The sequence below is a fragment of the Nanorana parkeri genome, unplaced genomic scaffold (genome assembly GCF_000935625.1).
Source record: "Nanorana parkeri isolate BGI_ZX_2015 unplaced genomic scaffold, ASM93562v1 scaffold190, whole genome shotgun sequence".
In the NCBI taxonomy this organism is placed as follows: domain Eukaryota; kingdom Metazoa; phylum Chordata; class Amphibia; order Anura; family Dicroglossidae; genus Nanorana; species Nanorana parkeri.
The window spans coordinates 441258-468474 of record NW_017306458.1 but is presented as its reverse complement, the minus strand read 5'-3'; the positions used below and the strand labels follow the sequence as shown (position 1 = coordinate 468474).

Here is a 27217-nt window from a genome sequence, read left to right as displayed (position 1 = left end):
GGGTTCCGTCCGGCGGACCATGCCGTGGCCCGATCCAAGCCGCTGTGCGCACGGGGTGCACGCGGAGGGGGCATTCCGTCGGCGCCGCTCAGATGCCCTGTGACCCGGCGGGATCCGCCCCGCACAGCGTGACGTCATTGCGCGGGTGACGTCATCACGCCGGTGCACGCGCAGCACAACGTCCTCAGCCTATTTAAAGCCCCACAGGACTTGGATTCAGTGCTGAGTGATTATCAGCCAGCACCAGTCGTCTGTGATCTTGCTCCTGTATTGTATCCTGTTACCTGGCTTGCTCCCTGACGTTCCCTCTGGATTATCCTGCTGTACCTTGCTGCCCGCCTGTTACCGACTCGGCCTGCCTCTCGACTCTCCATTGGATCCTGCCTTGTACCTCGTTGCCCGCCTATTACCAACCTGGCTTGTCTTCTAACTTCCCCACTGGACTCCAGTACCTTCTCCGCACGGCTGCCTACTCTGGTGAGCCACCACCTGCTGCAGGTACCCGGTATCCTGATCCGGAACCCGTGCCTGAGCACACTGTCTTCAACCCCAGTGGTCATCAGACGGGGTTGCAAGGGAGGTCCTCCTCATCATCTAGGGCCCACACCTCTGACCTAACACAAAGTAAGTAAACCCAAAACCTGCTCTTTCAAAAACAAGTCAATGGCAAAGACCCTATTTCTGCTTCAATAGCTTCCTTTTAAACAGAGGGTAGTTTTATCACTATGCTACCCAGCTATACCATATTAAAGCACTTCTAAAGTGTTAATTTGGGAAGGGTCATTTCTGTACATGACAGTACAATACATACAGTTCTTTTGTGAAAATAAAACTCTTACATGATCGTGGAAATTCATCTTGCTAGTAATCTGAATACAAGACACCAGGTACAGTATGAACTTTTCGCATAGACTGGCTTTTGCGGATGCCCATGCCTCTGTGATATCCATCACATTCCTATTTTCTGTACTGGATTTATACAGCTGCTTTATGTATAGGATCATGAACCTGAAATAAAAAGTCAATGTCATCTTTTTGTGTCAGTCTACTTAGCATTTTACCGTGAACCTGACTGGGCGTAAAAAGGTAACAACAGTGTTGAAATGCAGGCCCCTCATGGTACTGCAAGTACCCATGTTAGTCTTCAAAGCAGTCCTTGTGTCCCTGTGGTGCTGCTCCTGGATCCTATGCCAAGGTTACATATGGAGATTCTACTATTGCCAAGAATGACTCTTCCTGGCAATAAGACCTGCCTTCTTTATTGAAATGTTGAATGCAAGAGCTTCAGTGGAAATTAGAGGCTCTGATTTTTGAAGATTAATGGCAGGAGAAGGGTGTGGCCCAAAAAAGTGGTAGTCTCGCAGCTGAAGTGAATTGGCTGATGCGCTGCAACAGCGGTAAAAACGCGTGCGAACACACGTGAAAGCGCACAAACCTTGTGCAAAGATGTGAAAGGGGCCTTACTGAGTGAGTGAGTAGCTTCTCACTTCTCAAAGTGATATTAAAGTCAAAAGGTTTTTAAGCCATTTCAGATGATGATTAAATCACTTGCAATGGATGTTGCTTCTTGATGTTAAAAAGTTTTACAGGGTTATTCACTAAAGAGCCGAAGGATCCAGACATAGCTTTAGCTGATCCTTCAGCTCTCTTCGGCCACCGGAGCCCTTCGGTTCAGTTTACATAAATTTCACATTTACATAAATGTCTTATTCCATTTCAAAATATGTGCACCTCTCTGCCATGTAATTAGTAGAGTTCTTTCTACTATAAAATTAGTATGAGGTAGAAAGGATGTTATCTCGTGTGGTGGATAAAAAATATATACAAATGGATTCTCTTCTGCAGAAATCAGCTTGTCCAAACTGACAGCAGTCAATGCCTCTCTTTGAACTCTCCTATCATACTTTATTCACCTAATTAAACTTTATTAATGTGTATGTAAGACCTAACAATAAACGTCGCATATTTTCTCCCTTTTGGTTTCTTATACTGTATATACCAATTAAAGTATTTTGTTATACATGTTTAATAAGTGCAAGTAAACCTTGTGATCTTGACAGAAATCTTGTAAGCTGATACCTTCCTGCGCTTTCTGCCTGTGTTGCATTCTTATTAAGTACATTGGTCTGAGGCCCACAGAACCACACTGGTCTATGTTATGTACAAGAGGACAGGGAAAAATCCCAGTAGTCCTGTTTCTATTGTCTTGATACAATAAGGTGAGCGAGTGTTGTTATCCTAGGATAGGAAGTGTGTTACTGGCAGAATCACAGGGTGAAAATAAAGCTTGTTAAAAAAAAGAATGCAGCCACGTATCTAAGGACAGGTAAGCTGCAATATATTACAATTTTTGTTATGCTTTAATACCCCTTACTAGAAACATATGCATTGTGTGGTGGATTTTTACACACTGAAGCAGAAAAAGACTGGATCTGGTAAATCATCTGGGCAGATATTTTCTTTGTGTTTGTTTTGTACTGTAGCTTTCATGTAAAAAGTCATGAGGTCAAAGCGGACCTTTACGCTCAAAAATAAAATTCTACCAATGCATCCCTCTATGTATGATGATTAATAATAACATAGACATGTCAGGTGTAAAATGCTGCGATTTTTAAATACTTAGACTTGCAGAGCATTCCTTTCCTGCTTTGAAAGGGTAAAATGACTTCAGTTTGCCAATGCAATGCACACTTGTCATCAGCAGAGCATTGCTGGGAAATCTCATCTGTAATCTCATGAGATCTTAGGGAAAGGCATTTTCCTCCCCTGAGATGATGTGCATGGTCACATGTCCTAGTCACATGTGCCAGAAATCCAGGAAGTAAATGGAGAGCTAGTAATCTAGTAATCTGCCCTTGATATACATGGCCACTGCCAGGAGACTGGGGAAGAAAAGAGAAATATGGTATGTAAAGAATACAACGCCGGCAATTATCTAGAAGTATGTGTGTGTAGATTGTCATTACTAAACATGTCTAAAGGTGTGTTGTTAAAGATATGGGTAAAGGTCCCCTTTAAGTTATTTTGCTGTATTAAATACATACAAAGCTTAGTGTGTGTCATTTGTTATACAACTTTTACATGTGTATTTGTGATTATTATCGAAATAAGACATGTTGTGCCTAAAGTGCAGTTACTCTTTATGTTGCACAGACCACTTAGTATAAAAAGAAACACGTTTGTAACGTTTCAACATATCTACCCGACTAATAGCTGTACCTGTCAAGAAGTTCCACTGCCTGATACTTAGTGGTGCTATCTTGGCACCAATGATCTGCCAATAAGAACATCAGTTCTGCAATATAAAACATTCACATTATATTTTAATGAAAACCATCACAATCCATTACTTAACACAGAAGACTTGTCTTTTGAAAAACTAATCAGCACTGATGCTGTACAATTAAATAATAAAAGAAAAATACTTATCTCAATGCCAAAGCCATTTATCATGGGATATTTAAAGGAAGCGGAGAGTCATAGTAAATAGATATAGAGTACAAAACAATTTCTTTATGCAAGCTGAAATAGACATGCCAATGCAGTTTGGGGGCACTGGGTGGTCCCCTTTTATTAGGGCTTTGTGAGCTTGTTTTATTGGCAGAGGTGCTGGACTGAGATGTTGCAAATTGAATCAGTCCAGCACCTCTACATGTAAAAATGCTTAAAAGAGGAACTTTACCCACATCTTCAAAAAAAACAACAAAGGCACCATTGAAATGTTTCGTAATGGCAATCTACAAATAGATAATTGCAGGCTTTTTATTCTTTGCATACCTTGTTTATCTTTTCCTGTACATTCTTCTCTCAGTGGCCATTTTACCAAGGGCAGATGAATCCATCTCCCTTTACTTCCTGGAACTCTGGCACATGTGAGTAGGACATGTGACCATGCACATAATCTCAGGGGAGGAAAATGCCTTTCCCTGAGATCTCATTAGATTACAGATGAGATTTGCCAGCAATGCTCTGCTGATATAACTTTCCCAGGATGCAACACTTGGGCACATTACATCGCTTTTGCCAAAGAGAACCAGGAAGTAAAAAACAAGAAATTGTAAATGAAATGAAAATATGCATGTTTAACTAATGAATGTAAGATGACTTCATATAAGCATGCACGAAGGTCACATTCACACCTATTTTTGTAGGTGCGATTAGGGATTCCTGGTTCAGGAACTTGCATTTTCCTGCAGCAGGTATCCCTAATATTCCATTTACAAGTGGCAGCTGTCACCCATTCAAGTTAATGACTGGGTGATGGCCACAGCATCTGAACGCCGGCACACTGCTTGTAATCGTATGTGATACGATTTCAGGTTCCAGAGCACCTCCAGGTGGCGCTGGAGCCAGTACCTGCAGTTCCTGCGCTCGCCTGCAGGTGTCTCCAGGCAGTCAGGAACTGTCAGGTATCAGACCACCACTGGGTGGTGCTGGAACCTGCGGCTCCAGTGCTCACCTGCGGGTGTCTCCCAGCTGCCAGCAATTATCCACCATCTGGTACTTCCAGGGAGGGTATATAATCCCTCCCTGCAGTCAGGACTGTGGCTCAGTATCCTGTTGCCTTTCCCTGACTGAGTCCTGTGTCCTGAGCCCTGTTACCCGTTTGCAGTCCTGAGCCCTGTTACCCGCTTGCAGTATCCTGTTACCTGCCTCTGTTCCGGAGTCCTGTTACCTGCTTATGTTCCGGAGTCCTGTTACCTGTTTATGTTCCCGAGTCCTGTTACCTGCTTATGTTCCTGAGTCCTGTTACCTGCTTATGTTCCTGAGTCCTATTGCCCTGCTCCCAAGGTTTTCATGCCCTGTTATACCCTGTGAGGGTATTGTGTGGTTTGTTCCTAGTTTTTGGTTGCCATTACTTATTTGTGGGTTATGTTATGTTTTGGCTCCTTATAAATAAAATATATATATAAGCTCAATTTGCCTTGTCTGGTGTGGTCATACATGTTTGGTCTGCCTGTGTGGGTACCTGCACATGGTGTGGGGACACCTGTGCTGGCACCCGGGACATACGATTACATGCAGTGGGAAATGAACTGCATGTAATCGTATTACATAGGATTACAAGCAGTGCACCGGCATTCAGATCAGAGGTGTGAATGGGGCCTTAGTCCTGAAACACGCTGGCTTTTCTTAGATACACATTTCTGAGTTCTATGTGTTGACTATCATTTTGTGTTTCAATTAGGGCTTGTTGCCGGGTTAATCACTATTTTCCTTATACTGTACTCAGATATTAAAGTGCCAAAAAAAGACCTTTAACATATCAAAACTTCTAAAGAAGGGGCTATTATGAAGTACAGTCTATGGTTACCATTCTTCTCTATTTTCTGAGGACAGTCAGCATTTTGATGGATCTGTCCCTGACAAACACAGGTCCTTGGCAGCACTGACGTACCTAAGCCTGGAGGGTGGGGGTGGCCATTGCACAAACTACAGAATGACAAACAGATGGCTCATCAACCACTCGGTAACTATAGTTTGAGCTCCCGCATGCCTCATAAAGCAGTTCTGCCCGAAGACTACAATATTCAGCATGCAATTTGCCCCCCTTTCTGTCCATGCTGCACACACCTTCTCAGCAGTGACAGAGCTGGCGCCAGGACCCTCACAAAATCTATCAAAGTCAACATTCTAAGTTTGGAAACCATACACCGTTTTGTGCAAAATATCAATCTCGGTATTAAATGGGCACTATTTTTAAAATAACATTTTATTTTCTTTTGTTGCATACTTGTTTATTTTCCTGCTCCAGTGACACCTTTCTATAATAACTAAATCAACATTTATGCAACATCCAACTGGTAAACCATAGAGTTTTCCTGGTAGTGTATAACGAGGACACCGTCATTCAGCTTCTCAGTATAGGGGACCCCCTGCTGGCCATTCCAATAATCAAGATTGATGCTAGAGGAAGCATTACTGGACTGTCACTAGATAGGGCACAGATTGCCTTCGCTATAATCCCTCAGTCAAGTTAATATCCCCGTGAAACTTTTTTCTGCCAGTACAACTATTCGTTTTGAAGGGCATGCACATGCCTACTTCCTTTGTTGTTGAAACTTCAGTTAAACAACAGAATAACTGTTACTTGTGTCACTACTGGCCTCTGCGTTACTTATGAATGACCTCTGAAATCAGCGTTACACATTACTGACCTATGTGTTACTTACTACTGACCCGTGCACTCTGTTACATACTACTGACTTCTCAACTCTGTATTATATACTCCTGACCCCTGCACTACTTAGTCCTTACTCCTGCAACTTGAATTAAAGTAAATGCTAAGTTTCTCACAGAAGTTAAAAAGGTAGGATGCTTTATTTGACAGCTGCGTTGGAAAAGTTACATTCCACTGTACAGGACATAACACTTCTGCACTCCTCCTCATAAACAACACCAATAACTGACAGATAAATAATCCAAGTGTCTACTCCTTAAGGTGTTTCTTAAAATAAAAATGGAGGCTGTCATAGCAGGCACATACACCAGTGCTGGGGATTATTATTGCTGCCAGTGACACCAGTACTGGGAGTTCAAATGACTGCCAATGCTTGGGGCTTATTTTACTCCCACACTACAAGCCATATGTCTAGAAGCGACACCTACTTTACTGACCACACTGGCAGGTCTGCAGAGGGCAGCTTCAATGTGTCCCTCCTATCTACGGTATGTATGCATAACATGGTGCCTATTATTTGAAATCTATTTATTTTGTCTTTTTTGTCTATAAATTACGTTTGCCTCCTGTTCCAAAATTCTGTAACTAATTGTTTGAGGGTGTGTTAAAAATAGTGGTGTGATTTTTATGGGCGTGACTTCAAATGGGTGTTCTATCAAAGTTTGTGACTGTGTTAGAATGTGTGACCGGTGACGTGGTCACACACTTTAACGTAATCACGCACACTTTTTCTGCGGTAAAATATGTGACCGGCAAAAGGTGAAGAATTCCAGCTGTTCCAGGGCAGATCGGCATTGCAGATCGTATGTGCAGGAAAACCGATCTGCCCTGAGACAGCTGATCGGTCCTGAAATGTCACTTCTATCCGACTTTGTGAGTGCGATCTAAAATTCCACAAGGTCGGATAGAAGTCACATTTCAGGACCGATCAGCTGTTCCAGGGCAGATCAGTTCTCCTGTACATGCAATCTGCAATGCCGATCTGCCCTGGAACAGCTAAGAAAGCGTTGGAATTCTTCTCCTTTTGCCGGTCACATATTTTACCGCAAAAAAAGTGAGCGTGATTAGGTTAAAATGTGTGACCACGTGACCGGTTACACATTCCAACCCAGTCACAATCTTTGATAGAACAGGGGGTCTGGTTTTGTGGGTGTGGATTAAAAGTGGGCATGGTCAGTAGGGTGTCCCTGGTTTTTATTTCTTTAAACATGGTCAGCTCGGGGGAGGCCAGGAGAGAGGGGACAGTCTGACATTATGAGGTTCCACAGGCTGAACCACAAATTCCCCCTCTAGTTCTCTAATGCAGATGGGCCGGTCTATGCAGACATGACGCCGCGACCCACTGCAGAGGGTGTCGCGACCCACTTTTGGGTCGCGACCCACGAGTTGAGAACCACTGGTTTAGACTGTAGCCAGAGAGGTTATAAAATCTGAGCTAGATTCTGATGAAAGATCTTATATCGTTATGTGTACCTATACTGTCTTTCAGATTTTCTTAACAAATAAATATACATGCAATATCGACATAAGGACACTTGTCAAACAGCGACTCACCTATCACCTTTGGTTGTTTGAAACAGCCAGCATGAACTGACAGGTTTTCCAGGACACGCTCATTGTTGTCTGCCAAGCCAATGAGAATATCTTCTAAGATTTCATATGGCATTATTCCAAATATTTTGCATGGAACTCGGGAAAATATTATAGTTTTAAATGGAAGTCGATTCATCCTCTAAGTAAATCAAATAGCACACAGAAATGAATTAAACTGGGATTATGTACTGTACACATATTATTATTATTCTCTAATCTGAAATACTTTAAGTGACATTAAACCCTCAGATTTTTTAACATAAACCAATACTGTAATGTGTGCCTTACTGTAATCCATGGTAGTTTCCCTTCTCTTTGCTGCTCTTCCTTTTAAATCTTCATGTCTTCTCATGCTGGGGGAGAACTTCCCTTTGCAGCCGAGTGCCTCTTCCTGTAGTGTTGGCTCAGGTTGCAAACGTACACACAGACACCATGTATCCATTTCAGAGACAAGGCAGTCTGCTGCAAAACAGAAGTTCTGCCCAGCATGAGAACAGATACAGATTTAAAAGGAAGAGCAGCAAAGAGAAGGGAAACTACCATGGATTACAGTAAGGCACACATTACAGTATTGTTTTATGTTAAAAAATCTGAGGGTTTAATGTCACTTTAAATGGTTTATGACTATCGTTATACCAATATTATCTAAGCACCAGTGTTTATAGGCCAGCAGAACTCCAGTGGAAGAACAAGACACAAAGATCACTTATAAACTAGCAAGAATCTGCACTTGCATTGCCTATTCCTATAACTTTTCCACAATCCACCAACTCTGAACACCCACTTCAGATCTTCTACAGAAGCTGCAATTTTCCTCATTTAAAAGGTAACGTGTACTGAGAGAACTGATTATACCATGTTATCTAATGTTCAAATTAAATCATTTTTGAAGCCGGTTACAGAAACCTTTAGAGTTAGATACTGCATATTAAAGGACATATCTGTTGGGAGAAATATGAAGGCTGCCATTGCTGACACCCCCTTATAAAAATGTTAGTTGCCCAGCTGTTAATCTGAGCCAATTGCTTTTAAGCCAGTGACACACTGTATGTGAAAGCCACTGTATGTGGCGGTTTTTAGGTATCGAGTATGAGTACTGATATTTTGCAGTCGGTATACCTGTGCTTCCGCCGGCTTCCAGGGCAATCAGGAAACCGGGCAGCTGGTAATGACACGCCGTCCGGCTTCCTGATTTCCCGGGAAGCCGGCTCCATGTGTGGCCAGCTTGATGCTGGTTGGCCGAAAAACCTGCTTCCCAGCCAATCAGCATGGAGCTGGCCTAACAGCGTAGAGGTAGTAAAAATGGCCAGCTTTGGTGGTCAGCGGGAGGAGAAAATGACTGGAGTGAGTAGCCATTTGGGGGGATGTATTTGTGTCAACAAGGTGTGATGGCTAGCACTGGTGCCCAGTGAAGGATAAGAGGGCAACATTGCTGCTGGGGGGCATGGGGGGGAGAACTGTGCTGATCAGGAGGTAGGGAGAGAACAATGGTGCCCAACAGATGGAGTATTAGGGCTTAAAATAGAACTATGGGGTAAGCGTTTTTCCCCATAGTTCTCTTAAGGGTCACAGGAGGACATATACTAGCATCCTCCTGTGACCCAAAGCTCAGCATATCGCGAGCTGCAGCTCGTGGTATACTGAGACCGCCGCAGCCGGGACGGATCCTAACATTACTGTCGAGATCAACCCAGCTGTGTGAGTGACAGCTGGCTCTGCCTATCTAGAGGCAGAGCCAGCTGTACCCACCCTGCCCCGTCTGTACCTCCAGTCAGCCCTGGAGGATCGGAGTGGGGGGGAGGGGGGATCCCTGCAGAGAACGGTGAGTGACAGTCACAGCTCTCTGCAGGGAGATGATTGAGAAGTGAGCGAGTGACAGTATGCGTTTGCTCACTTCCCGATCTATTGAGCCGATGTTTGACAGTTTCATTGTCAGAGTCAGACGCCGGCTCGAACTATGAGGATGAGTGATTTTCACTCACCTCATAGTTCTCCTTTAAGGAGAGCAACAATAGTAACCATTTGAATGAATAATAGTTTGTGAAGTCTATCTCCTGCATTGTCAGGTAGATTACTACTTTGCCATGCTGCCTCTGCATAAAGCTGGATCCAGGTGCTGGCCTGTAACAAACGCCCCAGCACTCCTGTTCACATACCCGGCCAATCCAGCGGAACCTGAGATTTGTGATGCGTGTGACAACGTTAGTGTGAAACAAGAAGTGCGTTTACTGATAAAACCTCCAGTAAGAAACTTTGACGTAAATTCCCACAAAATACTTTGCTAAAGAATACTAATAGCAAGGCGTGACAACAAACTGTGTTTATTGACGCTTTAACCATGTAGGTGTTATATAAGAATAATGGAAAACCTTCTTTTCTGTCTGCGTCTCACGGTCACAAATGAATGTACCTCACAAGGTCTCCGACAAAATGGCTCCGGATACAGCTTCCTATACCCAGAGAATCCCCACGTGAGGTAGAAGAAATACAAAATTTAAGAAAAATAGAAACAGTCAATAACTGTACTGTCCTATGAAGGATATTTACGTGTGATTTGAGTGAATATAGGCGAGAGGAGCTCTTTTTCATATCCCTGAAAACAGCACTGCTATACCGGTGACGTCATCAGGCTGCGCAAGGTTGTAGACATGGTGGAGCAGAGGAGTGAAGCGGGATCTGATCCGAAGTATGCGGAGAAGATCGATCAAACAAAGCTTACCCGGGAGCAGCAAGAGTTTATCAGAAGAAAAGAGATGTCTCAGTGGCTAAAGAACTCGGGGAAGTTGAGAACCAGGAATGGCATCACTGCCCTGGCTATAGGCGGCATCGTGCTGGGTATCTGTATCCTGACCTTGTGAGCTTTTATACTCCCTATTCTAGAGAAATGCCCGGATCCATCTGTATTCCAGCACGGACACCTCTCTGCATTATGGTAGCATAAGTTTACAGAAATATAATTCCCAAATTGTATGTTGTAGAGCAGCGATCACCAACCTTTTTGACACCTGGGACTGGTTTTATGGAAGACAATTGGTTTCATGGGTTGGTGTTGGAGGTTCTACAGTGTTAGTGATAAGTATGCGGCAGATAACATAACACAGGACAGACCGGGGGTCTGCTGCTGGGGGTGTAATTTGAAGAGAGGATATGGGTGCACACACCTAACAGGTTTTTTACATTTTTGACATGGACTCTATTGAGAGGCTCCGCTTGTCGCTCTGCATGTTCTCCAGCAGTTTCTTGATGGCCTTAGGGCTGCTAGTGGAGGAATCCATGGCGCCAGCTCAGGATCTGTGGTCTCCACACGAAGAGAAGCAGAAGCCAGACCTCCCTATAACCTGTCCCTGGCCTGTTGCAGAGCTGTCAGCCCTTCCACTCAGCCATCACTCTCCGCACTGACAAAGCTGCACTGCCCCACTCTCGTCTCTGGCCTTGAATGGGGAGTAGGACTGTCCAGATACTGCCGGTGGCTGCGGACTAGTTAGTTACAGGCCATTGTGGACCCTTGTTGTGTATTGGCAATGTCCTCCATATAATGCCCACTAACATAAACACCCAAAAAAAGTTCAAGCCCCCCTCCCCTGCGTGCATGCACTTATAAACGTAAATATGCGTCTGGTGCTCCTACGTGTGAAAACAATGGTTACGCCACACGTTACATATCGCCACGACACGCCTGAGTGTGAGCAATAATTTTAGGGCCATTAATCACTGATAACACTAAATTGATAAGCAGTAAAAGCTTGTAAAGCATCGCCAAAGCCAATTTCGGGAATTGTATTTTTTTTTAGGTTTCGCACGCACGCACAATTTTAAGGCTTGACATGTTTGGTGTCTTTTTACCCGACGTGACCCCGTCTTTTATATTTTACCAAAAAAGTGGGTAATAATGTTTTATGATTTAATATAGGGGAAACAGTTTTTTATTTTCGGTAGTTAGCGGTGATAGGTAACATGTGTAGCGCAATTGTTGTTTTTGCGCGCTGTAGCATCTGATGCGTTTTTAAGTTTATATGTGCGTAAACGTGGGGGTGGGGGACTTTTTTTTTTTACACTTAATGTTTTTGCTATCACATAGGGGGATAATAATCGCCCTATGTGATAGCACAGGTCCTCTTTATGGAGACATTAGGGGTCTTTAAGACCCCTGTCACCTGGGGACCCCCAAAGTAGCTGATGAAGCAGAGATCTGCTTCATCAGCTTCTTCTCTCTGGCAATAGCAGCCAGATAACTGACAGGTGAATGTGGAAGTGATGTATTACACATCACTTCCGCATTCACAGCACGGAGGGAGGTCAGCAAGGAGGAAGATGCTGATCTCCCTCTCATGTTACCTCCTGACACCCTCCCGCGCCGGTCCCAGGCCGCAGATGGGGTAGTGGATCCCGAGATTGAGGGTGCAGGAGGGGGAGGCGTGGAGCCACAACATCGGCGGCTATAGAGCCGCTGATCATTTGTATGTGAAACAGCCGGTTACGGCTCTGGAGAACGGACGTTTCTTTCCGCCCGTGTGCGCACGCAGAAAAAAAGCCCTCTAATTACAGCAACCCGTCGATAGGACTTTGCCGTCCGTCTGTTTTTTCACAACGGGCGGACGGCAAGCGGTTACAGGGAAATTCACTTACTAAAGAGAAAGTGGGTGTTTCCTATAAGAGAAAGAAAAGCTAGAGTGAGTAAATAATGTATGTGTGTGAGTGATATTTGTGCTGTTTCTTCTGCCTTTTATTAGTAGATGAATTAGGTTTGAAAGCCTTAACTTCCTCACAGATGGATATACCTTTTACTCTGTGTCACAAGAGAAGTTTCTAGATGAACTAGAAAATGAAGCAAAAGAGGCACGAGCAAGATATCCAAAAACGTCTGCCAACTGAATATAATAGGATTGAAGAATTGTTTTGGATTTATTTTATGCATGGATACCAACTTGCAGCCTGAGCCACAGAGCTTTAGCATTTTGACTGTCCTATAAAACCCACATGTCAGAGGTTAAAACTAATTTTGTTTGATCTATGAATGTAATATCTAAAATAACCCTGTTTTCTGTGGTGTCTGTATAATAGTTACTTACATTTTTATGGATAAAATATATATACAGAAGCCTCCACTGCTGATTGCTTTTTGTTTTCTTTTGTTAGTATTCCTGTTTATTGACCAGTATGAAACAATATTACACATTTTAATCGCAAAGTTGAAAACATACAAAGTTGCATCACATCATTTTCACTGTATACTTGTTCCTTCATTTTCTTAAAGGGCAATCAGTTGAAATACTCAGCAAACATGCATAGTTTATTTGGAAGCACATGCTTGGTATGACATCCAGAGAGCAAGGGAGCTGATTGCGTCACAATTTTTACAGATTTAGATTTGAAATTAACCTATTTAATATAGGGGAAACTGTTTTTTTTTTTTTTAATTTCGGTAATTTTTCCTTCATATAGTAAAAAAATAAAACCCCCAGTGGTGAATAAATACCACCAAAAGAAAGCTCTATCTGTCCCCAAAAAAGGGTATAAAATTCATTTCAGTACAGCGCTGCATGACGGAATAAATGTCAGTTAAAGTACCGCAGCGCTGAATACTGAAAAATGGCCTGGATGGGAAGGGGGTTTAACACCGCGGATGTCAACTGGTTAAACAACCAGGGTGTGTTTGACTTCCAGACTTTCAACTTTAAAGTGATAATAAAGCTTTATTTTTATCACTGGGAGGTTGTATTTATTTCAGATCTGTGTTCTTTTTTTTTTTTTAACTTCTCAATATCTCGCTTTCTAGTGGGTTCCCGCATCCTCTCCCCCTGCAGGGGTACCTCCAGCAGCTCCTGTGGAGGCACGCGTACGTGCTCCTTCAGGGCCGTGTCCGCAAGTAGTTGTATGCGTCCATAAGCGCACACAGCCCTGTGCCAGGCCACACCCCTCCTCTCCGCCCTACAACTTGGTTGACGGCAGAAGGAGCCTATAGCTTCCTGTAGAATCAGCTGATCTCCTGAGAACTGGCCCTGTTATCCTGTTTTAGGATTGTTCCTTTCCCTTGGAGGGTCCTATGGAGCCACAGTTGTGTCTTCTAGTAATCTGTGTAGATAGAAAGACGTCATCAGCACTCCAATCCAGAGATTCACATTAGTGTAAATCCAATTTATTGACAAACCTCTGTGGTTCTGTTGCACATTGTCACTACTGAGCCTGATGAAGGGGACCCTGCGTGGCCCTGAAAGGGCTTGTCTTTATGACTTTTGTCAATAAATTGGATTTACGCTAATATTAATCTCTGGATTGGAGAGCTGATGACGTCTTTCGATCTACTGTTGCACTGTGAGCGGCGCCATCTGCGGTCATTGCGAGCACACATTATAATTGGGACAGACCGGTAAGGAGTGCAATAAGGTATATGGACTTTGTCTAGTAAGCTGTGTGTCTCCACATACATACAGGCACAGCAAGGCAAGACACTCCTTTCTCCAAGCTAGTAGATAAAAAGCTGCTGTAGACTGTGCTGTCCCTTGTGATCTTGTACTGGACTGGAAGTTCAGGGAAGCAGAGCTGAGATAGTTGGAGCAGTATCAGGTCTATGAATTGACTGAAAGCTCCAACAATGTAGAGGATTTGAAGCATGTGAAAGTACAGTTTCCTGCACCAAGCATTTTTCAGTGCCTTACCTTTGTCCTAGCATTGGCACTCATCTTTCAAATCCTAGCAGATTTATCCAAATCCCTGGGAAAGGATTTCCTCACCACCATTGTAGCCAGACAGCTGGTGGCTTGCGTTGACTAGATGGTCAAGATTAACTTTTGTGGTGCGGAGATGGATACCTCTCGGGTATAACCCTTTCTGCTGTTCCGTTACTCAGATCGCTCTGGTAAAAATGTGAGTCAGCGGAGCTGACCTCTATGAAGGATTTCTTTAACTGTGCTTCATGGGATATCACCTTTTGGGAGACATTTTCAGAAATGCTACAGGGTGTAAGAATTACCATATTCCCAGGTGTGTAAGGGCAAGGACCATCAGCATAAGTTGGCACCGTTCTTTCCGGCATCCAGGTATTCCTTTTGCGCTTGAAAATTGGCTTCCAATTCTGGGACCCATAAGGCCTACGCAACCTTCCCTGGGGCGCCCATGTACAATTCTTCTGTCTTTGTGGAAATACTGAATACCTACTCGTCTGCAAAAGGTGGTATCCAACGGCTACAAAATTGTTTCGCTTCTCTATTTCTCATTTCTTTGCCTCGCACCTAACCCCCGAGTATAATGTCACTAAGTACTATGCTAGTAATTTTTATGTCCATTCCTGCTCCAGGGGTAGATGGTTAGCATCACTAACAAGTTTTTATTACTGTCTGGGCCCTCACTGGGGACATTTCCCTGTACTTTCTCTGCAAATGACAACATTATGACCAGGACAGGAAGTCGGAGTAAATTGCATCCCTGATTCCCTTACTTCCTGTCCCTGTGTCACCGGGTCAAGGAGTGAGGGGAAATCTTCACAATGGAACAACAGAAAGTAGTCAAACTTGGTAGAGCTTCTCACCCTTCCCTCTAAAAGGAAAGAAAAAATCAGGCTGGAGATATCCTCATGCTTTTTTTTTTCTCCAATAATACTCCTTTATACCAGCATTTGAAACAGGCTTAGTGTGACATTTTGATATTTATACAGTACATATTTACAGCGGTCTATAGAGCGATAGTGGGCTTGCCGGTTTTAGGGCCCGTTCACACCACATCCAGTGTGTTCTGGCACAGATAGTGGCCTTAAAGCACTGGATCACATAATTAAAGCCTCCCACGTTCTCGGTGGGAGGTGTCATGGTGCACATGCGGGCAATCGCACTGCCGGCAGGAGGTGTGCCTGCGGTGCTATTGACATTAGTGGCCCTGCCACACCCCCTCCCGCCCCAGAATGCGGGAGGCTTTAATTATGCGATCCAGTACGTTCCAGACACTAACCATGCAGGAATGCACTGGATATAGTGTGAACAAGCCCGTATTGTATTCAATGGCTTTGTTCACCTTTCTGATCATGTTCCATGTTATACTGATATTTAGGGTGAAAAATAAAACATGGTCACATTAATGGCTTGTTCACCCCATGTCCGGACCAGATCTGCAAAAAACATTTTTTTTTTTACCCTAAAATGGCTTTCAGGCACAGTCAACTGCATTTTTTAAAATCTGTTTTGGTGCGTTCCAGATCAGAAAAAATAGTGCATGCAACATTTTTTTCCCAGCACCAGAACGGACTACACTGTGTGAACAGAGCCCAGAAATACCATAGAAATGCATTGGGATGCATTTCAGCTATGGACAAAAAAAATTCTGGTCCGGACATGGTGTGAACAAGCCCTGAAGGCAGCTGTGCATGGCTTTGCCCACACAGCTGCATCATCTATTCACAGGGATCTGTGAATTGCAGAACTACCACTAAAGCAGATGGACTTGTATATTGCACCAGCACTAATGCAGTAAGGTAACCACACTTAGGGCCTGTTCATACCAATTCCGGTGAGTTCACGCACTATTTTCTGTGATCGCACTGGACCAGAAAGCGGGCATTGCTGTGCCACGCATTTAGTGCACAGGACAGCACTGCGGGCCAGGAGGCCTGGCTGTGGTGCCATTGACTTGAATCCGCCGCCCCAGAATGCAGGGAGGCTTACAGTATGCGATACAGTGCATTTCAGCAGCTACCCGTACTGGAATTGGTGTGACCGGATCCTTATGAATTAGGGTACATTGACACTGCTGTGGTGCGCTTTTTGCACAGTACCACGCGATTAACTCACACTACTGCACAACACGACTACTGTACATTACAGTCTGGCAGATGTGTTGCCATGCATTTAAAGCCCCCTGGCCACACCAGACCACAACACATGGTACTGTAGTACCGCGCATTGCACTGGAGCGCATTGTGTCCGGCAGGTTCGTTGCAGTGCCATTCAAATGAATGGCACCGCAATGCACCTGCCAAATTGCAACATACAGTAGATGTGTTGCACAATAGCGCACAAAAAATGGAGCCGCTGTCCTCGTCAGTTTCAGGAAGACAGCGGCTGTGTGCGTGGCCCAGCGGAGGATCGGTAAGTATCATTGATATTTACCGATCCCACGTGTGCAGCACAAACACTGGAGCAATCGTCTGATCACTCCAGTGTTTGTAAATAACTGGGGACACATAGTACTATGTGTCCCCAGTTATGAATGAACAGGCTGTGATTTACATCCTGTTCATTCATGAATTTCTCAATGGGGAGAAGCACACAGTACAGAGGCTTTTCCCCATTCAGAATCTGCTTGGTAGTAAATATCTTACTATCAGCAGTTTGTGAATGAATGGGAAGCCTCTGTACTGAGTGCTTCACATTCACTGAGTGCTGAGGCTGCAGAAAAAAACATTGAGGACTCTGTGTCCTCAATGTCTTCTTCTATTTCAAAAGGGAAATGTCAGGGGTCTGTTTAGACCCCTAATATTTTCCCTAAGCCCCCCAACAGTAAAATAATAATAAATCATAATTAAAAAATAAATTAAAAATGTTTAAATGTTAAAAAAAGCACAACCCCCCCCCCCCTCATCCCACACACAACATACACGTGCACCATATTGTGTACGCCAGGCACATGCGCTGCAGTGCGTTGTTAGAACGGATCACAGTGCATGATTTTTTCTCTTTTGTAAAAGACATTCATTTAACTGTTGCAGCGCATGGCAAAGCTTTGTGACGCATTGCTGTGCGTTGTGATACCTTGTGTTGCAATGAAATATACGCCTGTATCATTTTATCACAACACAAACACCAATACAGCGCAAAAACCATTTATAACATAAAATGCTTATTTACAGTTTAGCATTCCTTAATTTTTTAATAATCCCACTTTCCTCAGCTTCTCATTGGTGTGGCAGTATTAAAGTAAAGTGTTAGGCCTCATTCAGGCGCCATTCACACCAGGGCGGAAGCGTTTCACCGTGATTTCCGTACCATTTTTTGAAAGAGCATTTTTGTCTTTTTTTAGTCGCGTTTTAGTGCTGGGGGGGGGGGGGGGGTTCCCCCTTACAAAATGTTGCTATGGGGCCCTGGAATTTCTAGTTACGCCCCTGCCTGGGATGTAAACAATAGCACCCACAATCCACTGGTCGTGGGTGCAAGAATCTGCAGGCTTTAATGCAATAAATGCAATTTTTTTTAATGTGGGTGTGTCGACTAAACATTCGCAAAAGGTGGATTGTGCCTTTAACCGGCAAGAACCACATTCATTAACTGTGCTTTTCAAAGCTGCCACTAGAGGGCGGCAGCGATTAACAGATAATCACGACGTCTATTCCAAACTTGTACGTTATCAATTATTTAAAAAAAAGGCATTTATAACTAAGGAATTGGAAAAAAATGTAAACCGTTTGCAAATAATACCAATACGCTGCAGCGCTATATAAAAAAAAAAGACAGCCCGAGCAATGCTAACACATAGGTCTACTGGCACAGCACGCTTTTACGTGGTCTCCTGAACATGTGAGAGCAACTTCCGCCAGACACATGACGTCACTTCCGCCGGTATCTCCGCGTTCTGGACTGTAGTGAGGACGGGAGAATGAGTAAGGGCCAGTGCGCAGGCGCAGACCGCTTTCAGTACCTGCAGGCTCTGGTCACAGAGTTCCAGGACACGGACAGTATAGGTGAGCTGTGCCTGGGCTCTCCTGGGGGCCCCAAGACGCCCCATACTGGAAGCAGCACACACCAACAATGGGCCTGTTTAGAAATAGCTGAGCCCCTGCACACTGTCCAGATGTGTTTCTATGCTGTACCACTTGTTTAGTGTTAATGCAGCCCATTCATTTTGCTAGACTGATGGAATGTGTTTTTTTTTTCTTCTAACAACGCATAGAAGGTTTACATGCATGTTGTGCAATTTTGTTATTTAACTTTAAAAGAGAACTATGGGGTAACCTTTTTATCCCATGGTTCTCTTTAGGGTCACGGGAGAACTTATACTAACCTCCTCCCATGACCCGAAGCTTAGTATATAGCAAGCTATTGCCCGATACATACTGAGTAATGGGACCATTTCCGACAATACTGTCTCTAGATCCATCCAGCCGGCTGATTGACAGCGGGCTCTACCTATCTAGAGGCAGAGCCAGCTGTGCCCGCCCCCTCCCCGTCTATTCCTTCAATCAGTGCTGGAGGAGTGGGGGGGGGGATCCCTGTGGGGAGCGGTGACTGACAGTCACCGCTCTCTGCCGGGAGCAAGCGACCGTATGTGTTCGCTCACCTGCCGGTCAAAAGAGCTGACATGTGACAGTTTCATTGTCACACGTCGGTTCTCAATATGAGGATAAGTGTACATCACTCACCTCATAGTTCTCCTTTGAGGGTGCCTTCACACTGGATGAGTTGGGGCCATGTTGGCCATTGTTTCTAGTGCAGCCCCAATGCAAGACAAGGCAATTTGTCTTGTTACGGATGAGATCGGTTCACAGCACCGCATTGGGATGGGGTGCGCTGAAAAAAAAAAAGTATGAGATGCTGTATGGTTTTTTCAGGGCAGCATGACACAACACAGTACAACCTCTTCGCACCCCACTGTGCCCTTAGAACTGAATGAAATGTCACTTGTGACATTTAGATCACGTTCTACCCAAAATAAAAAAAACATGATTAGCGCATGTCTGGAGTGACTGGGCCCTAAGGGCTCATGTATACAAATGTTAAAACACTACATTCACATCCTGGTATAAGTTCATGGTTGCTGAAGCAACCATGAGCTTATAGCAGAAGGGTAAAAGCCACAGACGTATGGCATACTCAGATGGCCAGCTGCAAGCAGTTGTGTTCTGCCGTATACCATACGCCGGTGGCAGCGAAAAGGTTAAAGCAAATGTCACCGCAGTTCACGTATTACCATGCGGTGCAGTAAAGCATGGTAAAATGCACATTGCTGTAAAGCAAAGAAGTGAATCTGGGCTAAAGGAGGCTAGAATATTTGTAATACACATTGGTCTGGCAGGCAGCAACTGTGACGTTCACACCAGATGCTGTCTCCGTTGCTGCACACTGTGCTTTACCCTGCCAACCACTCACTACAGGACACAGTAATGACTTAGAGGTCAGTGGAAAGAACAACAAGGCACAGCAGGGGACCAGACGTCCAACAAACTTCACCACAGGCTCACCACACACGTTATAATCTTTAAGATTTGTCAGATTGTAAGCTGTGGTGAGCTTTAGAAGTGTCAGATGCCGAGGACTCCAGCAGTGACCATAGCTCTACAGGAGAGTGAACATGGAAGTCACAGACTGGTTGGTATTACTAATATGCCTTTATAGGATGTTTGTTTCCTAGTGATTGGTTTGCTTGGAAGTGAAGGTTGTGAAGACAGAAATCGGTAGAAATAATAGGACCTGTGTCAGTTTTTTTGTTCGCTTCAGTTGAGTTTTGCATTCCTGTAATAGTCTATGGGAAAACAAAACCCATTTCATGCAGGTAAAATGCAGGTCAGAAGGAGATCAAATGCAGGTCAGATACACTCATCGATGAATTCTGAATGATCTCAGCAGCATCTCAAACTGATACCATGGACACAGGGGCTTAAAGCGGAAGTTATCACTGTTTTTTAGGAAAATCCTAACTGGTAGGCATTTTTAACAGAAGTCGCCCTGTATGTCTTCTCTGCCAAAAGGCAGCCGCTGTCAGAATAACTGAACGGAGCTTTTTCACTCAGCTGTTCGAGGGATGCCAGGCAGAAGGGTGCCAACAGCAGCACCAAGTGTGCAAATTTTGGCCGGTTCATGAGGAATGTATACACCCAGCTTTAAAATCTCCATCTGAAAATATGCTAGTTGCTCAGCAGTCATACTGATCCAGTTGCTTCAGTATTTTTGATTCACTAACCCAGAACAAGCATGCAGATCGGGAGGCCTGACTTCACTTGATGTAAGGATGCACCGATACTGGTTTTTCAGTATCGAGTACGAGTACTGATATTTTGTTTGTACTTGCCGATACCGAATACCGATACTGGAAGTCTCATTAAGGAAGCCAGGCGGCGTGGAATGACTCGCCACCTGACTTCATGATTAGCTTGGAGGCGTGCAAAGACTTGCCACCCGGCTTCCCGATTAGCAGGGAAGCCGTCTCCATGCTCCCTTGTCCCCAGGTTCAGAAGCTGCCCAATCAGGAAGCCAGACGACGTGTCATTACACAGCACCCGGTTTCCTGATTGGCCGGGAAGCTGGCTCCATGCTCATTCGTCACCAGGTGATGAGGGAGCATAATGCCGGCTTTCTGGGCAAACAGAAAGCCGGGGGGGCGGTTAATGATTTGCCGTCCGGCTTCCTGATTAGCCAGCTTCCTGACCAATCAGGAAGGAAGGTAGCGAGTCATTACACCCTGCCTGCCTTCCTGATAGGCTGGTAGGCCGGCTCCATGCTCCCTTGTCACCAAGTGGCTTGGCTTTCGGGCCAATCAGGAAGCCGGGCAGTGTGTAATGACTAGCTGCCCGGCTTCGTGGTACAGGAAGCTCAGGTATCGGGCTAGACATCAGAGCATTTGGCCAAGTACGAGTACTTGCCCAAATACCTGATACCGATACTAGTATCGGTATGGGTGCATCCCTTGATGCATGCCTTTTCCAGGTCATTGATTTGGATAGTAGCAAAGTTATAGGCAGCAAGGCAGCTAGTTTTTTAGATGAAGGCCAATGGCAGCCCATAGGGTTCTCTCAGCACATAAGGCTTGGTCTGTATTCCCGCCGCTGGTCTCCTCCTAGCCGTGAGCTCCCTCAGTCGCCACATAAGCCACGCTCGCCGCTGGTCTCCTCGCCGTGAGCTCCCTCACCCGTCGCTGGCCTGCAGACAATTGAGGGCCCACCTTCTAAAAGTAAGTCAGGAGTAGACTACACTAGAAATGTAACTGTAGTGATCTGGATGTAATGACATCAGCTTATTTTAATAGTGAGCACTTTTCAATTTAGTCAGAATCTCTCAAGGAAACCTTATTATTGAAAAGTGCTCACTATTAAAATAAGCTGATCCTTGCCTGCCCTCAATACAAACTAGTGCAACTTGAATGATGTTCCATTTTGCTCATGTATTTAGCACTTTCCTTTTTTTTTAAGCGGCACACTGCAAAACATTAGCAGCTATAGAGGAACATCCCAGCAATAATACATTAAACAGCCTGTATAATGTATAATTGCTGGGATTTGTTGTTCCTCTATAGCTGGTGGTATTCTCCATTGCGCTGTGCAATGTATTATTGCTGGTATTTGTAGTTCCTCTAACTGGTCAGTGGTAATCTGCATTGCACAGTATAATCATTATACAGCGCAATGCAGAATACCAGCAGTTACAGAGGACTACAAATCCCAGCAATAGTACATTATTGTATAATGTTGTACTATTGCTGCCATTTGTTGTATTCCTAAATAGCTGGTGGTATACTGCATTTCGCCGTATAATCATTATACAGCGCACTGTAGAGGACTACAAATCCCAGCAATAATACATGATATACAGTGCAATGCAGAATAACGCCAGCTACAGAGGACTACAAATCCCAGCAATAGTACATTATAGTATAATGTACTATTGCTGCATTCCTCTATAGCTGCTGGTATTCTGCATTGCGCCGCTGTATAATGTACTATATTGCACACCACACTTTTTTTACTTCCACCGTGCCAAGCTTGCTCCTGTGATGGACTACAATCTCAATAGAAACTAGTAGTCCATCACTGGAGCCTTTTTTTTGTATCCGATTAACTGATTAATCGAACGTAATAATCGGCCAACTAATCGATTATGAAAATAATCGTTAGCTGCAGCCCTATGTATTAGCATCTAAAGGTATTGATTATTTTAATACAAAGTTCTGTTGTTGTCAGTACACGGTTTCCTGCTGGCCTGAATGTTGTTTAGGTTGTGGCTGGCTATTGACTTTTATTGTCTCCACCAGCAGCTCTTCTGCACATGGGCAGGACATGTCCTAAGCATGGCACTGGAAGTTCTCCTGCTGCACCCAGCACATTTGTAGACTGAGCCAGTTTGCTTATTTGGCCCTTTAGGTCATTTTTGCCTGTAATAAAAAAAATATATATATTTTTTCTGCCCAAGTTGGGATTAAGGCCACTCAGGGTTCAGCTTTCAGATTCCTGGAAGTCAGTGGGCACTTGAAGCGCTGACAGTTAATTGTTTGGGTGGGGCTTAGTGCTGGCATGCCGGGCTTAATCTCAGTTTGAACAGAACTCTTTCCTTTCAGTCTACTGACCTCCCACATTGCACACTCAGAAGCTGAGACCTGAGTAAGGTCGGGATCCTGACAGATCAGCAACTCTCAGACTTCAAGGTCTGAGACAACAATTCCACTTATTCCATACTGACATATTTTTTTTTGTAATATGCCAAGTGAAGAATCACTTCATAGTACTTGAAGATCTCAGCAACTATGGTGTAGGTACCTTTTTTAAAACTTCTTCTGTTTTATCTGTAGTTTAGTAGCTTATATCTTCTGTTTTTCTTCTACAGAAGCCAAAGAACAGGTCCTGGCCAACCTAGCAAACTTCTCCTATGACCCAAAGAACCTCTCTGACCTCCAGAAGCTGCAGGTTCCGGATTTGTTTCTGGATATGCTGACTGAAGACAATGAAAATCTAGTGGAATTTGGAATAGGTACATTTGGGTCCCGGGTTTCATTTTAAAGTGGCACTGCTATAGCAGCTCTTTGTTTTTTAACTGATCAGGTATAACTTCACATTACTAATTGATATTTTCTGCTTTCTTTTAAGGTGGCATCTGTAACCTGTGTCTGGACAAAGCCATCAAGAATCACATTTTGTCCTCGGGAAGTCTAAGCCTTATCATTAACTGTTTGTCCAGTCGCCGGGAAGAGACTGTTCTTTCTGCTATAACTACACTCATGTACTTGTGTACAGCTGCTTCTCGAGCTAAAATCACTACTCTTCCTGTTGTAGAGTGTATGGTCCGCTTCTCTCTGTCAGACAACCGTAGATTTTGCAATTTGGCTAAAGTTTTTCTGGAGGATTACTGCACTGAACAGCAAGTAGAAGAAGCAAGGTCTCTGAACCAGCACACTGCACTGGGAATACCTCTTCCCAAAGACTGACCCAAGGACTGAGTTTTCATATAATGCACTAGTAGGGCAGAACTTTTTTTATGTTTTATTAAAATCAGTGTTTATTAAAGACAGATTAAACAACATACAGGAAAGCCAACAATGGTCGTTTGTGTAAATCATATCATGCGTAATAAGAGAAATAATGTACCCAACTTTGCAGCAGAGCTATCAAAACAATATAACAATATTTTTTCAAATCATGAAGGGAATAAGAAATGATAGGAAAGTGAGAGCGCAGAGATAAAAATAATGGGCAAGAAGAGTCGAGAAGCAGGAAGAAAAAGAGATTTAGTATATGGGTGGGAAAAGGGAAGAGGGGAAAGGAGTGGGAGGGTAATTCCAGATACATCACCTAACAGGTGGTGGAATTGCTTCAGGCAAAGAAGACCCAAAATTTAAGTTGGGTACACACTTGTCTTATTTTAATCGCTGTTTGCATTGTATTCTGAATATGTCAGCTGATTAGCTGCACGCTCCGTTGGCCAATCATTTTCCGACCTGTTCCTTTAATCAGCTGGAAGAGTGCCGATAGCAGCAACCACTGTGCGAATCCAGATGAACCGGTCGAAATTTATACCGTAAATATCCTACTTTTGGCGATTCCTTATATACCAGCCACTCTGTCCAAATATTTCTAATGTGCTCCATTGTATCTGCATCCATGGCAATCATCAGTTCCATCTGCATAATGTCATTACGAACTTCTAACCACTCCCCCAAGGTAGGGATCATTTGGGATTTCCAGTGATTCAGGATTACTGAAATAGAGCTCGGCATCATTAAACAGTAAAGTTAAGATGGTTTGTATCATGTCCCAAAAGGGTTTTAATGAGGGGACAGACCCATCAAATATGTTCCTTTGTCCCCAAAACATCGCCAACAAGAGTTGGGAATGTGAGGAAAAATATGATGTAGGCTAGAAGGGCAGAGATGCCGTCTGGTGAGTATCTTGTAGTTTTGTTCTTGGGCTTTTGTTCTTGGGATGGATAAAGAATGCGTTAGGGTAAAGGCTTTCTGCCAGTCTGCAGGGGAGAAAGATTGATGTTGGAATAGAGTTGGAGAATGTGGCTCTTGATTTAAAATGAGCTGATATAGCAGGGAGATTGTTATGGTTGGAGGTTGGGACTGGACACAGTGACTCAAACACTGTGAGAGAACTATGTACCTGCGTCTTAGGTGTTGACGAGCTATATACGCTGTGGATTTGTCTATATAAGAACCAGGAGCACATTCTGCCAACATCAATAGGTAGGTTCAACCACAGTGATCAGGGAGCCTTTAGACAAGACGTGTGGCCAGAAGATTCTGTCCTAGGGGCCAAAGACTCGACACCTGGTTTCCCGATTAGCAGGGAAGCTGTCCCCATGCGTCTGGTCACTAGATGACAAGAAGCATAGAGCCGGCTTTCTGGCCAATCAGGAACCTGGCGCCGTGTAATGACGCAGCGCCTGGCTTCCTGATTGGGCAGGAAGTTGGCTCCATGCTCCCTTGTCGAGAGGTGATGAGGGAGCATGAAGCCAGCTTCCCGGCCAATCAAAGAGCCAGACGCCACATTGTTACACGGCGCCCGGCTTCCTGAATGGCCAGCTTCCCGACCAATCAGGAAACTGAGCAGCAAGTCATTACACGCTGCCTGGCTTCCTGATTGGCCATGGAGCCAGCTTCCCTGCCAATCAAGAAGCCGGGCAGCATGTAATGACTCACTGCCCCGTTTTCTGATTGGTCGGGAAGCCGGCTCCATGGCCAATCAGGCAGCGTGTAGTGACTCGCTGCCCGGCTTCCTGATACCAGAAGCTTAGCTATCGGGCTGGGCATGGGAGCATTTGGGCGAGTACGTGTACTTACCCAAATACTCGGCACTGATACCGATACTAGTGCATCCCTACATTCTACCAAACCATAATAGGAGTAAATTGTTCCGTTATCTGAGATCTGTTTTAAGCTAGGCAAGGATGGCTATGTAATTCAAGGTATGTATTTGTGTAAGGTCTTCCAGGACCTGTATTCCCAAATACTTCAGAGAGCATTCCATTTGAAGGAGACAGAGGAATCGATCACAATTCTTTCCAAGTATGGGGAGACATTCAGAAGTTCCGAATTATGTATGTCCCTTTAAAATTACTCAGATCACCAAACATCATCATGCCGAGTTGTATATCGCGGATGGGGGGATTCTGATGAAATGACAGAGTAGGGGAGAGAGGGGGCATCCCTGTCTAGTGCTATTGGATATAGGAAAGCTGGTTGATAGAGAACTATTCGTTTTGACTTTAGCTATGAGACATGTATATAATGCCATCATTTTCTCACCAAAGTGAGTGCCCAGGCCCGCATGTAACAAAGATTGCTCCATGAAGTCCCAATCCACTCTATCGAATGCCTTTCCAGCATTGGGAACTTTTTTTATATGTTAACATACAAAGAAATTTCAGTGTAAATAAAATTACCTGAATACCTTAAATGCCACATTTTGCTTTGAAAAAGACTTCAGCCTTTTATGGCATTCTAGGCTACATAGGACACTCGATACAGGAGGATCATGGGAACTGTTCCTTTTTCAAATGCAGAACTACTGAATTGATGACTTCATCCTCCCTGCAAATTCTATTTGGTTTCAATCGCTACTCCAAAAACAAGGGGTATGCCCTATTTTAGGATAGCTAGCGTGGCCATGCAAATAATTTTTCAGGGCCCGGGTCAATGAGCTTTTTGGCTTTTGTCAATAGGATCAGTTTGAGATCATTTAGAATTCACCGACAACTGCATTTCACTTGTACAAGAATGCAAAACCAGCTTGAAACAAAATAAGGCCCTAAAGTGACCCTATCCAGTGAAGAAAAAAATGGCCACAAAAGCTGTCCCACTCTGGCTGAATACCGCTCTTTCCCGAGAGGACACACTAGTGAATTGGAGGAAGGAACCACTGAGCACTTGGGGAAATCAACACTCATGGAAATATTGGCTTCTCAGCAGACTTGAGTATGATTGCTCTTTAAGGATTATTTAGCAGGGCAAGAGGTATTGGTTTTATTTCGCCGGAACATCCTTGTGGCCAATTTACTTTACCTGACAAGATTACTTTAAGGATACACGCAGGCATGCTTTCTTTAACATTGAGATAAACTAATCCATCACTGGTCAGCAGTTTTGCTATGAAGTGCTTAGCCCTGGGTTGAAATCTGGAGTTTGTATGTTTATCCCATGTTTCCTCTGATGATCCAGCTTCCTCCCAAAACTGGTAAAGATTTTTGAAAGACAACTATATCTTTTCATATTACGTTGCAAATATCCATATATGGAGCACAGGGCCTAGTAGTGAAA

General features: G+C 44.1%; 3 protein-coding genes across 3 annotated transcripts in view; 2 read left to right on the top strand and 1 right to left on the bottom strand.

The window, feature by feature from the left end:
• Window positions 1–7910, bottom strand: part of CNTD1 (cyclin N-terminal domain containing 1) — a 16293-nt gene extending 8383 nt beyond the window's left edge. The window contains exons 1-3 of the mRNA XM_018555259.1: window positions 7736–7910; window positions 3220–3295; window positions 840–1008 (exon numbers count right to left, since the gene is read on the bottom strand). Of these exons, the coding sequence (XP_018410761.1) occupies window positions 840–1008; window positions 3220–3295; window positions 7736–7910 (420 nt within the window). The remainder of the gene's footprint in view (window positions 1–839; window positions 1009–3219; window positions 3296–7735) is intronic.
• Window positions 7911–10394: 2484 nt separating this feature from the next.
• Window positions 10395–12856, top strand: LOC108786067 (cytochrome c oxidase assembly factor 3 homolog, mitochondrial). The gene is made up of 2 exons (XM_018555275.1): window positions 10395–10615; window positions 12543–12856. Exons 1-2 carry the CDS (start codon window positions 10423–10425, stop codon window positions 12644–12646), a joined length of 297 nt encoding a protein of 98 aa, XP_018410777.1. The 5' UTR covers window positions 10395–10422; the 3' UTR covers window positions 12647–12856.
• A 5490-nt stretch (window positions 12857–18346) lies between these two features.
• ARMC7 (armadillo repeat containing 7) lies at window positions 18347–23884 on the top strand. Its single transcript, XM_018555273.1, has 3 exons — window positions 18347–18437; window positions 23287–23430; window positions 23547–23884. The coding sequence occupies exons 1-3, from the start codon at window positions 18353–18355 to the stop codon at window positions 23882–23884; spliced, it is 567 nt and encodes a 188-aa protein (XP_018410775.1). The 5' UTR covers window positions 18347–18352.
• Window positions 23885–27217: the final 3333 nt, after the last annotated feature.